At 45.8% G+C, this 13,637-nt stretch overlaps 3 protein-coding genes across 3 annotated transcripts; 2 read left to right on the top strand and 1 right to left on the bottom strand.

Moving 5' to 3' along the window:
• Nucleotides 1-2,975: 2,975 nt before the first annotated feature.
• On the bottom strand, nt 2,976-4,100 carry V1513DRAFT_356834 (putative transposase DNA-binding domain-containing protein; the record flags this gene model as incomplete). Its single annotated transcript, XM_066894724.1, has 1 exon — nt 2,976-4,100. A coding segment is annotated over one exon (1,125 nt), but the record flags the coding sequence as incomplete, so codon positions are not given.
• A 1,065-nt stretch (nt 4,101-5,165) lies between these two features.
• Nucleotides 5,166-6,563, top strand: V1513DRAFT_450578 (NADP-dependent oxidoreductase domain-containing protein). Its single transcript, XM_066898836.1, has 2 exons — nt 5,166-5,493; nt 5,545-6,563. The coding sequence occupies exons 1-2, from the start codon at nt 5,425-5,427 to the stop codon at nt 6,484-6,486; spliced, it is 1,011 nt and encodes a 336-aa protein (XP_066751716.1). The 5' UTR covers nt 5,166-5,424; the 3' UTR covers nt 6,487-6,563.
• Nucleotides 6,564-9,126: 2,563 nt separating this feature from the next.
• On the top strand, nt 9,127-10,335 carry V1513DRAFT_460126 (uncharacterized protein; the record flags this gene model as incomplete). Its single annotated transcript, XM_066899812.1, is given in 4 exon segments — nt 9,127-9,176; nt 9,196-9,411; nt 9,463-10,063; nt 10,123-10,335. The coding sequence occupies 4 exon segments, from the start codon at nt 9,127-9,129 to the stop codon at nt 10,333-10,335; spliced, it is 1,080 nt and encodes a 359-aa protein (XP_066751717.1).
• Nucleotides 10,336-13,637: the final 3,302 nt, after the last annotated feature.

Consider the following 13,637-nt stretch of genomic DNA (forward strand, 5'->3'; position numbering starts at 1 on the left):
GCAGTTTACAGATGAGTGATGAACCTATATTGCTCGCTCGCCGTCCCCGTCGTGAACTTGATTATTTCATCCATAAACTTGATTATTAGATCAATGATGACAGTGACGAGGAAACAGAGTCTCAAGATCGACTTTCTAGAAGTTTTCGATTGACAGCACAATCAACATAATTGTCACAAGCAGAGATGTTTTTCCTGAAAAATCAGCGTCTCATTTTTTAGCAAACAACTCAGTTTCCCAGTATCTCCAAAAATCTCGACCGAGACCTGCAGCTGATTGGCTTTGAAAGTCGTACCATCATAAGCAATTATCAATAAGATTCTAGGAAGATGAGAACAGAGATTCGCTGTCAGCAGGCTGGCAGTAGGCTTTCAATTATGTGACGAAAGCATTAACTAGTAGCATGAAATTGAGACTAATAGTGGTTAACTGGCAAGTGCATGTTCATATGAGTAATGTAGCCAGCAACTCTTACCTACTCTTCTAAACAAAATAGTAACGCGGATGAAGACACTCCTCTTAGCGAGTCGCTGAGCCTAAGATGTGTAGAAGCTCACGCGAATACAGTGAGGAAATGACTCTAACAATTCCGATCTGTTTGAGAGAGGACTCTCATCGTTCAATGACTCGGTCCACTAAACTGTCTGAGTTAGTATAAGTAGCTGCACAAACTTTGCTCAGATGACTCCGACAAGACCTCAGGGCAGAGTCAGAAAGATTGTTTGCAAGCCAATAATCCTGGAGCTTCTCCTTTTACATTCGTGAGGATAGAAGATATAAAGCAGGATACGACGACAGCTAGCGTTAAAAATATCACGAGCGCACCTGACTGGCCACTGCGCCGCAAGATTGTCCTCATGAAAGCAAAGCGAACTGCGATTGATGCTGCTGCGGTAAATTATTGTCGGCCTCAAATGAGTTTCGCTTTCTCTGGAGGTCGCTGACACTCGTCGAGGTCTAGGCCGTTCGGATGGTATATAAAACACTGACCTGGTGTTGGTGAGTGCTGTTCGAGCTGGATTGGGGAAGTACGAAAAGTATTTCGCGTTCGTTGACGAGATCAATACTTATTACATTGCAATGATTCTGGATCCTCGATTCAAATGTGAGCTCTTGAAGCAGGAGCTTGAGGACGAAGAGGCAGGGTCTTTTTGATTGCAGTTAGATTACGTTGCAAATTAAATAAAGGGATCGGCACGGATAATATCCGGGCCAATTTTGCCCTTATCCGTATCCGTATCCGTATCCATATCCAGATAAATTGGCCCTATCCGTATTCGTATCCGCATTGTCCGTACCTTTATGACGAGTCATTTCTCGAGATATCTTGCAGCATTGGCTCATGGAAAGTGTGTACTACCACTATATGCTACTTCATTGGGCTCGAAACCTCCATTATCCAGGAGTCAGTAAAAAGGGACCGTAATTTGTCGTGGTACTCTACCTATCCATTTGAATCAACTCATGTTGCTCAGTACTTATTTAGCCGAGACTCTGTTAATTGAACATAACGAGTAAACACATCGGTTTATCTTCAGGATAGTATGCGGCTATTCTTGCTGTGGTACTACAATGTGCCAGGTTACTATTATTATTACTATTTAGAATATATTTGCATATTGTAAACAACAAATGAGGGCTTATATGACCGATGAAAATAAAGGCACACCAACAGCTAAACAACAAGCAAATAGGGCAACGAAACGGCGAAGGTGAACGCAAGGACAACAAACCACGAACCAGAATGAAAACGCAATAAATAAGGATTTTCATTGAGAGTCAAGGGTTAGAGAACGCAACATGCCAACATCAAGCAGCCATTTGCGTTGGATGCTCTTCCCTATCATTTAGGCCGGGTAACTTTCATTTCTGAGTTTTCACTTTCAGGGGCAGCGTGCAGCACTAGTACAGATTACATTAGACTGGATCTATAACCTATGGCAAGATTCGTTTGTGCTGCGGCACTAGCACTGGCCAAGCAAGGTGCCAAACCTTCGGTCTGAATTTTATCCCACTCACTCTCCAAATGGTGGTCCAAAGGAGAAATGTCAACCTCCAAAGTACACAAGTATTGGATATCTCATTCTCGCGCTGTCTCAATATCTGATGCCAAATGATTTGATACCGCACGTTGGAACAGTCGGAATTGCCAGCGCTTCAACTTAGAACCGGTATTATTGGATATTCACTGCGTCTAGATATTCAAAGTTCAATCAACCTACTAACTGGTTACTATGCTTCAGTTGACCAACGTCGAGCGGAGCTGGCTATTTGCGGTCAGTTCAGGAATTGCTTCTGTGCTGGGCAGTTTAATAATCTGCTCAGATGTGGTGCTACGACGGTTCAAAAGATTTGAGAACTTCAATATTAGAAAGGATAAGAGATTGTCGGCGGTTTCTTAATTATTATTGGACTTCAGATGTTTGCTATGGCTATTGTCTACAGTCGGAAGGTAAAAGAGTGCCTCAATTGGGCTTGCTTAGGTAGTCTTCTATTGGGCATCGCGTTAGGTTTCGGGCATGTTTGAGAGCATAGATTTTGATCACTTGCCGACTTTTACGCTGGGACAGAGTAGAAGCGAAACTGCGAAAGTTCTCAGTCTGACGGGTTTGTAGTAATTATATGCCAGCGGCTAGCCATTTAATCTAATATTACTTCTAAGATCCAGAAATGTCAGTGAACACGATGAATATCCAAGTTACCAAGCGTAGAAATTATCAAATAGGGTTCATAGGCTTCTAGGCTCACGCTCGTGTGTTTCCTCGAAAATAAGCAAGCATATTTTGTTGGAAACTGACTAGGGTCATGCAACTCGGGGATACCGAGAAGGAGACGAGCCTCATCGCGCGCCACACTATTACTACCAATGTAGTAAAGGCGTGGCGGCTCTAGCAGTGCAGGTTTTGTCGCACTGGAGCATCCCGTGGATGCTCATTCTTGTGTAGATTTGTCTCTACTGCCTGGTTCGCTGTACTGTAACGAACAAGGATATTTCTCGCACCATTGACATCGCGATCACATTCGAACTGACATTGTTTGCATGCGTACCCTTTCCTACTCCCTACCTCGTTGAGACTACCACATCTTCCGCATGTCTTACTAGTGAAGGCTTCAGATACCAAGACGACTTTGCAAGATTTATATTCTCGCGCTTTGTTGAGAAGTCGTTGTTGGAATTTGTAATGAGACCAATTTGCCATAGCTCGTGCTGTCTTGGACCTGATCCGCCGGCGTCCACCACTGCGTGTCACCATCTGTTGAACTGGAAAGGTCGGTAGGATGATATGATTGAATGTCGTGCACAAATACTTGGCAATCCGGCAGTGCAAATCGACGACCAGATTTTGAATCCGACAACGCAGCCTGGCTGCGGCCCTTTTCGTCCTCCACCTCTTTGCACGGCTGATATCTTTGGCCGAATATGAGCTATGCAACTCGTCCAGCCAGTGACACAGTCTATATATGTGGCCAATGTCATTTGACCCGAGTTCAACTACTTCGCCGTCTGGGGTATACCCAGTGAGGAATGTTCGCACGCCTGGGTCCAGAGAAATCAGTCGACCTGAAGACGGCCCTTCATGAACCTGCAAAGTCATCGGTACGCAAAGATAGTAGTGGCCTGTGGTTCTTTGGTATACAAGTCTGCTGTCGTGCGACAGCTCCTTAGGGAGCGGTTCAGCGCTCTTCATTTTGCAAAGAAAGGCATACTTCCCTCTTCCATGAGACCAGTGCTTACGATGTATTACAATGCTTTCTTGCCTACACTTTGTCCGAGAGCGGTGCTTAATCTTGAATACCTTATGGTCTTTTTTGTACCGTGCATGTGCGGAATCAAATGCTTTGAGAAGGTCGTCCATGGCGGCATCCCTAATGTCGTATGGGGTTTCCAAAACCCAGGGCTTGCCCATCTTGTCGATTGCCTCCTTATTTAGGAATGTCGCTCTTAGGTCTTTCTTCGTTCTTGCAATCTCCTTCTTTTCCACGGCATCCAAACATTGGTTGTAAGTCCAGCGCGCGGTGCCGAACCACTTGCGAAGTTTTTTTTTTTGCTTTGTGCTCGGATATACCCTGAAACGCCTGACTTTACCTGGCTGTTCTTTTTGTACTTGTTATTGTCTGTCTTTGTTTTTTTTTCTGGTCGTTCTTTCCCCTCGTCCATCGCACTCTCCACTTCCCTCAGTACCAATAAGGGCTCCGTGATTTTTTGCTGGTCGCGGGCAGACTTTCTCACACAGGTGCCCCAGCCTTTACTAACGACTTCGTCACTCCATTCGCGTTCGATGAGATCAAGAGAAGGCAACTACAGATTCTGACTGATTCGAGCAGAATGCTCATTCCAGAAAGGTTTGGGAACAGTTTCCATATTTGAAGCATGGAAGAGTAGTATATACAAGAAGCGGAAGAACTACAGATGGGTAAATGCGCGCTTTTAATATGTAGCGATGTCGTACGGACCAAACTTGAGTGAAATTTGATCATTCCGCAAGAAGCTGCAAAATGGCCACTTTTAATAGACAGAGTAACACGTAAGACGCGTCGGACACGCGCTTCGACGCGAACTCGCACATAACAAACAAACTTTTGCGGTATCAACAGCGGGCGCTAATTATCAATTGCAGCAAGATTATAATTGGACGGCTCATTCAACGGCGGACTTTATGCCACTAAAAGTAACTCCTTGGCGATTCATCCATAAAATATCTATTTGCTTGACAAATCTTTAAAATGCGACTAGGCTCACGGCTCCGCACACTGAAGGATGCGATAAATCAACGCCTAGTAGTTAATTATTCAATCGATAGAATCCATCGTCTATTAAGCAAAATACTCCAATCCGTCCTCGGCACTTCCAGGCTGGACCAGCTGTGGAGGTTTATTATTACCCAGTGCAGTCATTATTGCGGACCGTTCCCAGGTCCAGAGCCCTGCATGTAGTCGCCTGCATTGCGCACTTTAGTAGACCAGAATTAAACAAATCATTGTTCGTAATTTAAGGAAGAGCATTCGGCATCTAATTATTACTTTATGAGACGGATGTGAACAAGCAAATCCAAAACGTGGGACTGATTTCTTCCGCTAATGACATCATTAATGCCGAGCATAGTGCTTCAAGCTGCCGAATTAAAATACCGCGCCGCACGTTTCGTCAACTCCAAATCACTACAAAGTGGTAGAATGCACTCAGAAGCTCTGTTAATCACTCAATTCCTACGCATTTGATCTGTACGGTACTTTGTAGTCCAAAAGCATTCGCGAATTGTGACCAAATTCTGGCCAACGGTGGTTGTTGGACGCAAATTGCGAAAAGCATCTCACTTATCAAGTCCACGGACAGGTCCGGTGGCCCCGACACCGGAGTTATACTTAAGGGCTGGTCCCGCCGCTTCTGCTTTGCCTCGTTCATTCAACTGCTCTACAGGCAAAATGGCATTCCCTACGACTACTCTCGGCAAGGATGGCCCAGAGATTACCGCTCTCGGCTATGGCGCCATGGTACCTTCATTGCTCTCATTCATTACGTGACAGTACGCTAACGACAGCCAGGGTATCTCGGCTTTCTACGAGCCGCATCTCACCGACGAACAAGCCTTTCCGCTATTCGACAAGCTGCTTGAGCTCGGTTGCACGTTCTGGGACACCGCGAGAATTTACGGGGATAACGAGGAAATCCTCGGTCGGTATTTCGCCAAGACGGGCAACCGCTCCAAAGTTTTTCTCTGCACCAAAGTTGGCTATAAGGCGCCCGTCGTCGGCGGCGGCATCCCGTCTCCTAGCGGCGAACCCGAGTTTATTCGTAATTCATGCGAAGAATCGTTGAAGAGACTTGGTGTCGAGACTATCGATTTGTATTACCAGCACCGCATCGACATGACCATCCCCATCGAGAAAACCATGGCTGGATTCGCGGAGCTAGTCAAGGAGGGTAAGATCAGACACATTGGCTTATCCGAGTGCTCCGCCGAGACGCTCCGACGAGCGTATAAAGTCCACCCAATTGCGGCGGTCCAAATAGAGTACTCACCATTTTCGCTCGATGCAGAAACCAATGGCGTGATCGATGCATGCAAGGAACTCGGGGTCGCCGTCGTCGCGTATTCTCCTCTTTCAAGAGGATTCCTTACGGGTGCGTACACTTCTCCCGAAGATTTCGAGCCTAACGATGTCCGCCGACGGCTTCCGCGATTCCAAGCCGAGAATTTCCCAGCGAACCTCGAACTCGTAAACAAAGTCAAGGCGATTGCGGATCAAAAGGGCGTCACCACTGGACAAATCTCGCTAGCGTGGTTGATGGCACAGGGCGCGATTCCGATCCCAGGTAGTACCAAGATGGCCAGAATCGAGGAAAACGTCGCGAGCGCGTATGTCAAGCTTACGGAAGAAGAGTTGAAGACAATTAGAGAATATGTCGATGCTGCGAATATTGCCGGCGGTCGGTATCCAGCTGTTGTTGGTAATTTGTATGCTGATACTCCTGCTTTGGAGTAATGTGCGACTGGTGTATATTATGAGACGTTGTAATTATCATACGATGCCTTAATAATGGCAACATTTTTATCCACCAACAAAAAACACATTCTCATTTTCAAACAACTCAAACTATAAAACATATACGGCCATCGCGTTCAAGCAACTATATAGAAGAGTATTAGCCCGCTATTCTTCAACAAGAGAGCACCCATTTAAACCTTCTTCTGGATATGCAGTTGGTCCCTGGCAGTTCGGATGAAGTTGCAGTGGTTTGTCTTACACCGTAATAGGTATCAACAACTCACCATTTTGATTGTAAATAAATTAACACAGGCTATTATTTGCTGACTGGGCTATCAATTAGGGATCGGCACTGATAACATCCAGGCCAGGTTTCGTTATCCGTATCCGTATCCAGGCAAAGGTTTAGTGTCCAGCTAGGCCGATGCAATGTTTACAGCCACGAATCGGTTCAGTGAGGTTATCGTTCTATTGAAATGGATTTTCTAACACTATCCCGAATTTTTACAAGGAAACAAATCAGCTTAACGAGGGTTATCGTCCTACAGCGAATCGTTTTAATGAGGGTTCTATTGTAACGAAGATGCGTCTACGTCCTTAGAGAATATGCTTGCAGTTACGGTCATATTTGAGGCTCAAACACCCAGACATGCAAGCTGACTCAAATACGATGCGATACTTTCAATCTCGAGAATGTACTGCAGAATTGTTGAATTCCCGGAACCGATGTTATCAATATCGCTGAGACTGATGTTCTGATCAAGAAATGCAATCTTCAAACTATGCAATATCGCCGGAATAAGTCTCTGAGATATGGCCCGTAATAGCATGGATTTCCCGGTTCCATTGCGCCGATGAGCCCATAACGATGCCCGCACTTTGAGCGTTAAGTCAGCTTGGCCGAGAATCTCAATTGCTGTAATCTTCGAAGATTCTGAGAGTTTCGACTTTGACGGTACATTAGACGCTAAGTGATGCTGTAGGTGGTGTCGATACGATGAAAATATTTAGTCGTGAACATCAATGTCTTTGATCGCCGCGTCTTCTTTGATATCAAAGCGTGTCTGTCGGCAACTGACTTTAATCAAGGTCGAATAATCCATACATCACTAATACCTACTTATCCAGCTAGCCAATAGTGCTTCCCAATTATGCCTTGAAAATTTGAAACTAATTGGTTACGGCCCTAAATTTAACCCTTGGAGAAGGGACTTGTGTAAAGCCATCGGGTATTATCGGTGCGCGCGACTATGAAGAACAACGCATGTCGATAAGCAATCCGCTAGATCTCGCTCAAGTTTATTGATTCCTTCTCGCTAACGCATTCTGCCTTAACGTTTGATCGTCATGCGTCATACTGAGCGGCTCAGCAGCAAATTTGAGAAGCTTGCTGCCATGGAAGCACAGTCTGATTTCACCTTCGCTCTCACCAAGATCTTCATCCACGTTAATGTCTGGATGCTGGGTGAGCGTCAATGTCGACGCGAATATTGATCAGTAGTGACTAATGGTGCAACTGGAGCTGCTATAACCTTCTTACTGAGCTCGCACTTGCCGTTGAATGGAAGCCATCTTAATATTTCAAATCTATTCCAGGATCCCGAATCTCCTAGATTTGTTTCAAGACCGTCTTCCTGCTAGGTCAGATTATCATTCACATGTTGAAGCCTGTGTCGAGGTACGCGACAAATTCCCTGGACGAGCATTCGTTGAGAACTGACTCATGGTCACATCAGCGATCGCATCGTAAAACCGTTTAAATACGCGGAATGCGAGCATTTGGTGGTTTTGCGGCATGGCTAGTTGTGTCCTTGACATGAGTTGCGGTTGACGGCTGAAATGTGTTCCTGCTGCACCATTGACTTTTTGCACTAAATACGACTGAAATGGTATAAGTGGCGAATCGGGTATTATAATACCTTAAACGAGTACAATGCGAGACGTTTACGCTAGGAATTTGGTAACACAACCCAAAGTGAATTAGCGGCTCGCGCCACTTCAGCAACTGACAGACAAAGTGCACCGAAGATGCGCATGTATCTAATTTGCTGCGATTTGTGGTGCAATACAGTTACAGTTTTGGGGATGCCGCGGGAGGGGTACGCGATGAGTTCTTGGGAGTTGTTCCGCTCTCCAAACTTGTACATCTGGCAAAGGGCACAGGAACATCATCTTCGATCGTCGGCCTTATAGATAAGTTCCAAGTCCTATTGAAGAGGACATTTGACAAGGGAAAGTGAGAACAGCACGTCTATATACGTATACGTACAGGTTGTACTCAACATTACTGGGGCATGGTTACCATTTTGTAGTGTCCGGGAGGATGTCCTATCTTTTACACTCCCCTCCTGCACAGTTGATTCTGCAGTTGCACAGCACTAGATGTTAAGTCTGTATTCTGTGATGTTCAAGGACTTACTGACGCCGCTGAACGTAAATAAGCGCGTGTCGAGGCAACGCACGGTAAAACACTAAACACGACACAGTCCGGATTGAAATGTGCCTATGCTAGTAGTCCACAATCACGGATGGCCTTTGATCCCACAAAAACATTCTGCTCCTGAACTGTCAAGCACTCTGAACATTTTTGTTAAATCTCTGTCATTCTGACATCATCGACTGTGTGACCGAATAATCATGTGTGCGATCGGCGACAAACGCGGAGGTAGCAGATCTGCACCACTGCCGTCGTCGGGCCATCGCCAGCGAGCGCAAAGAAGGAAAAATTAAGAGAAAAGTCAATACCTTGGTCCTTCCCGCTGATAAGAAAACACATGCAAATCAACAACTTACCAAGATGGAGCATACAAACCTGTTGGAAATTGTTAGGAGGCCTCTTTCGCCTGATATGGAAGTGGAAGTGCAGGCGAGTCGAGAGGAGTACGAACGAGTGGAAGCGATCCTCGAAAACGAGGAGTCGAAGTATGTAACTGCGACGTCTTTGTTCATGCTCTGCTGACTGTGGCCACCCAGGTATCCTCGACTGTGGTACGATGCCACCAGGAATGTTGCCATTGTCGCCGCTCCACCAAGTAGGCTCCATTCAAATATGGCTGGTGGATTGTTGGCAAGCATAATCCGTGAAGTTTCGAGGAATCAAGGAATCAGTTCAGAAGTCGGAGATGGAGTCACTCTGTCGACTGAAAGTGGAAACACACGTGGTGGCACAACGAGAGGATGGGACGGTGCAATCCTTTATCAAGAGCCAAATCGTTCGAGTCTGATGATTGCCGTCGAAGTCGGGGTCTCGCAATCTTATGAAAGTTTGCGGGCTGCAATTTCGTGGTCGGTGTGCGTATTGCACTGCCGTCTCGGCATTGTCATAAGTATTCGCGAACAAGGCCGAGGGCAACCACCAGAACCACCTCAGTACTCGTCGATTCATGATGAAAATGCCGCTGTCGGTGAGGCCGAACAGGACTTCCGTCGTCAGTTGACGGAGCGACCGTACAGACCGTTGGTTAGAGACGGCGTGATATGGTTCGGGCGGATCAAGCGAGTGGTTCTGGAAACATACCGGATCCCGGACGAGGACGTTCTACCAGAGACGTTGCTCCAACCTTCGCGATCATTTGTAAGTGACAAATTGGCAAAACCTGACCACTATGCCGGCTAACTTACAAAACTTTACAGACGATTGTGGAGGACGGCGAGTTTGTCGGCGGCGACGTCCCGCCAAATCTTCAGGAGGTCGTCCTCGGGGACTGTATTCCCGATCACGTCCTGAGTGGAGAGGCGATAGTTGCAACGCCTGTGAACTTTTTCCGCCGGGCCTGGTTCGAAGCCCAGTTCAAAGACGGAATGGCGAGTACAGCCAGCAGTCGGATGCGGCCAAGGCCTGAATGAGGTGGCATCGAGAGTGGCCCTGACTTTGTTCCTTTTCGCTTCGGTTCGCTTCGGTTTGTTTCCCGTCCTCGTCTGCACTAGTCTATGTTTCTGCGCTCGGCATGTGTTATTAGCCTGTATTTTTATGCCTGTATTAATACTTTTCTATTTTCAATCCCATCTGTGTTCAGCTGTCAAAACTGTACTCGATTATTTGTCTGGCAGAATGTAGCGTCAGAAACCCCTACACCGTCCCGCATGTATATACAATTCTGGCAAGAACGAATGGACGGCGAATCATTAATCTGTTTGCTGCCACAGAAGTATATATAGATGCAGCAGTTTCTTGAATGATCCACCCCATTCAGCCATTCTTTGTCGTGCACATAGGCGACAACCCGTCGATACCGAGACACATCAATACAGGCCGAGATAAGTCTACTTACTGAATAGCTTCATGTTTAAGACGGGTCAATTAGGACGGGTCATCTCTCTGGTCATCAAAATATCCGGCGTCTTGCAAAAATTTCTCTCAATTATGTATGTGACCCATTTGCGACGTTGCAGCTGGACACAGGGTACAGACCGGCTCTGCTGGCTTCCTTTGGTTAAACATGGTCAACAGCAGATCAGAATGCTAGGGTAAAATACTAGCTCTGTATACTATTTGCAGATAACCCGACTTTGCCTATACTGTATCGGCGACAATACTATATTAGGGCTGTTCCGAATACGAATATTCGCAGTAATGGAACATATTCGTTATTCGCGAATGTCGAGTATTACGAATAATATTAGATGATTTTATTCGCAAATGCTGAGTATTGCGAATAATATTCGAGTGCGAATAGGCTAGCTTGTCGTCGTTCAAGTTATAACTCGGTTGCATGTGTAGAACTGCATTTGACTTCTCAAGGACTCAATAGGGAGTCTCCAGCTTAATATCGGTGTTTTCTCTACTATTATCTGACTCTTTCACCTTTACTGACTCACTAAATTAAAATGGAGACCCGCGGAAACGCCAAGATTACCAGAGTGAGTGAGTACATAGTAGCTGTGCTGAATATATGTACTCAGTCCTATTATAGTTATCTGCATCTACCGCCAGTGGAATGACAGCATTATGCATTGTTACTAATGTAGACACCATATAAATGAAGTCATTAAATGCATTTTCCGACCAAACGGCTTTCATTTCTCCATTATTAGTAGTATGAAGCTGTAGAGACCTAATTGATGCAGTCAATATTCGCCACCAAAAATGACGTGAATAATTATTCGCCGAATATTATTCGCAAATACAGTTACAACAATATCTCTCTAACTCGAATGGACTGGACAAAAGCTCAAGAGCGTCGTTGTGTTGTCTGCGGCCAGTTTTACGGGTATATGAAACCTTCATCTCGAAAGGTCTCTATAAATTTTGCCATGGAGTTCCCTGCTTCCGAGGGTAACTGTAGGTGAGATTATAAACGTCCCAGCCCAACAAAGAGAGTCCGTATTGGGTGTTTAAAGCATGCAATCGTGCTTACAGATGCAGAAGAGTGCTGGACGACGGCATTGCTTGGCCTCAGAAGTCACCGATCGATTCTCAGTATGCGAAGGGATTTATACCTTCAAGCTAGTGTCCTTGATGTTCGTCAATGAGCTGTGTAAAAATCCATGGAAGTTATGTCGATGCTGGCGCACAAACTGTTTCAAATCGACCGTGATCTCGTTACCGATGTTATGCCCGGCGCCGTTCCTCAGAAGGGGGAGTAGGCAGGCCACTAGATAAATGATAGGCGCGGTCCAGCGGTACACGAGTCAGGGGCCCGTCAAACTCTAATGGTTAGAGTAGCGTCGTGGCTCTCATTATGCGTAGTAAGATCACTTCAGTAGTGTCCGATGCCTTGATGCGAACTATAGAGCGTTTGTAAACCAGAGCACATTCATTACTTTCTAAAGTCAAGGACACAGGTGTTATTTTAGGAGAATCATGGAGCTTCAATGCGCTATTCCTCTTTGGGACGCGCTAAAATTTCACGTCGTACCCATTTTGCCCAGCCACACACAGCCACACTGCTAATTGCTCAGGAATTCACTTCTAGCATTAATTTTATAAACCGCATCTTGCTGTCGACGGTCACCATATTTACCAAGGGCATTTTAAACTTGTTTGTCTTGTATGTAGCGTCAAGGATAACCACCTGACTGTACAGGCGTGCTCTTCGAACGTCATCAGGCTTGCAAAAGAACAAAGCCTCGAGGGTATTATCAATAGTCAGTTTTGTTTGGTATATGTAGCCTTCATTTGCGGTTGATGCACCTTGCGTCTGCGTATGGTTGTATGATCGACTGTAGACGTCCCTGCCTAGCAAGGATAGGCCGTATGTGTTGTTTACAACCGACGCAATTGAAGTATAGGACGCATTTGAGTGCCGGGACGAGATCGAGCATCTTTTCCCTGGCTCCAGCGGCCAACGGTCGATTCTCTGGGTATGCAAGTGGGTTAATGCCTTGTAATCCACATATCGTTCAGCTGTTTCTTGAATTGCACCATCCACGGACAGTTGCAAAGGATGCTGCGGAACTCTTTCTGACGCGTGAAGCCATTTTCATCGGTGGCTCCTTTTGTCGGTGGCAGCCTTCGCGTGTTAGGCAATTTGGCGCATTTGCACAAAAGTACGAGCGACTTTTCTTTGTTATAGACAGCCCATTTTTCACGGCAAAGTTATGACGGATCGCATAGGCGTTGACGTACTCTCTTGCACACGCTGCTGATTGCAATTATCCAGCAGGAACGTCGTTGGCATCCGGCGTAGAAGAGACAGTTGTTTTGAGATCCATATCTGTTTTAATATCCGTTCATTAACGTGTAGTCAAAATGAAGATAAAGGTGAGCCAAACGCGTCCTTCGAATAGGACGCGTCTCGAATTGGGGTTCGTCGGTTGCTGGGACAGCTTGTTAAGTAAACTTCAGGGTAAGTCATTTTGGCGGTGCACAAATGGGTACAACCTGAAATTTTAGCGTGTCCCAAAGAGGAATAGCGCATTGAAGGTCCCTGATTCTCCTTATTTTAACATGGTAACTTCCTCTGGTAACCTTGAATTGATAGGGCGATATTTCGATATTTCAAATGGTAATCCTCCGCCATATACGTACGGCCAGGTCCATGACTCCCTTTTGCATGGTATGCTGTCATCATCAGTGTAGAGCCCACCATAGACGATGTGGTCAAGTATCGAGCGTTTGAATTCGTTGGGTCATCGAGTGTGCCGAAGTTCATTGTTCCGTCGCCCTGTGGGGCTCTGAAATTGGAAGGAAACGACAGAAATTAGAG

Source organism: Lipomyces chichibuensis (genome assembly GCF_038497645.1).
Source record: "Lipomyces chichibuensis strain CBS 12929 unplaced genomic scaffold V1513scaffold_36, whole genome shotgun sequence".
NCBI classification, from domain to species: domain Eukaryota; kingdom Fungi; phylum Ascomycota; class Lipomycetes; order Lipomycetales; family Lipomycetaceae; genus Lipomyces; species Lipomyces chichibuensis.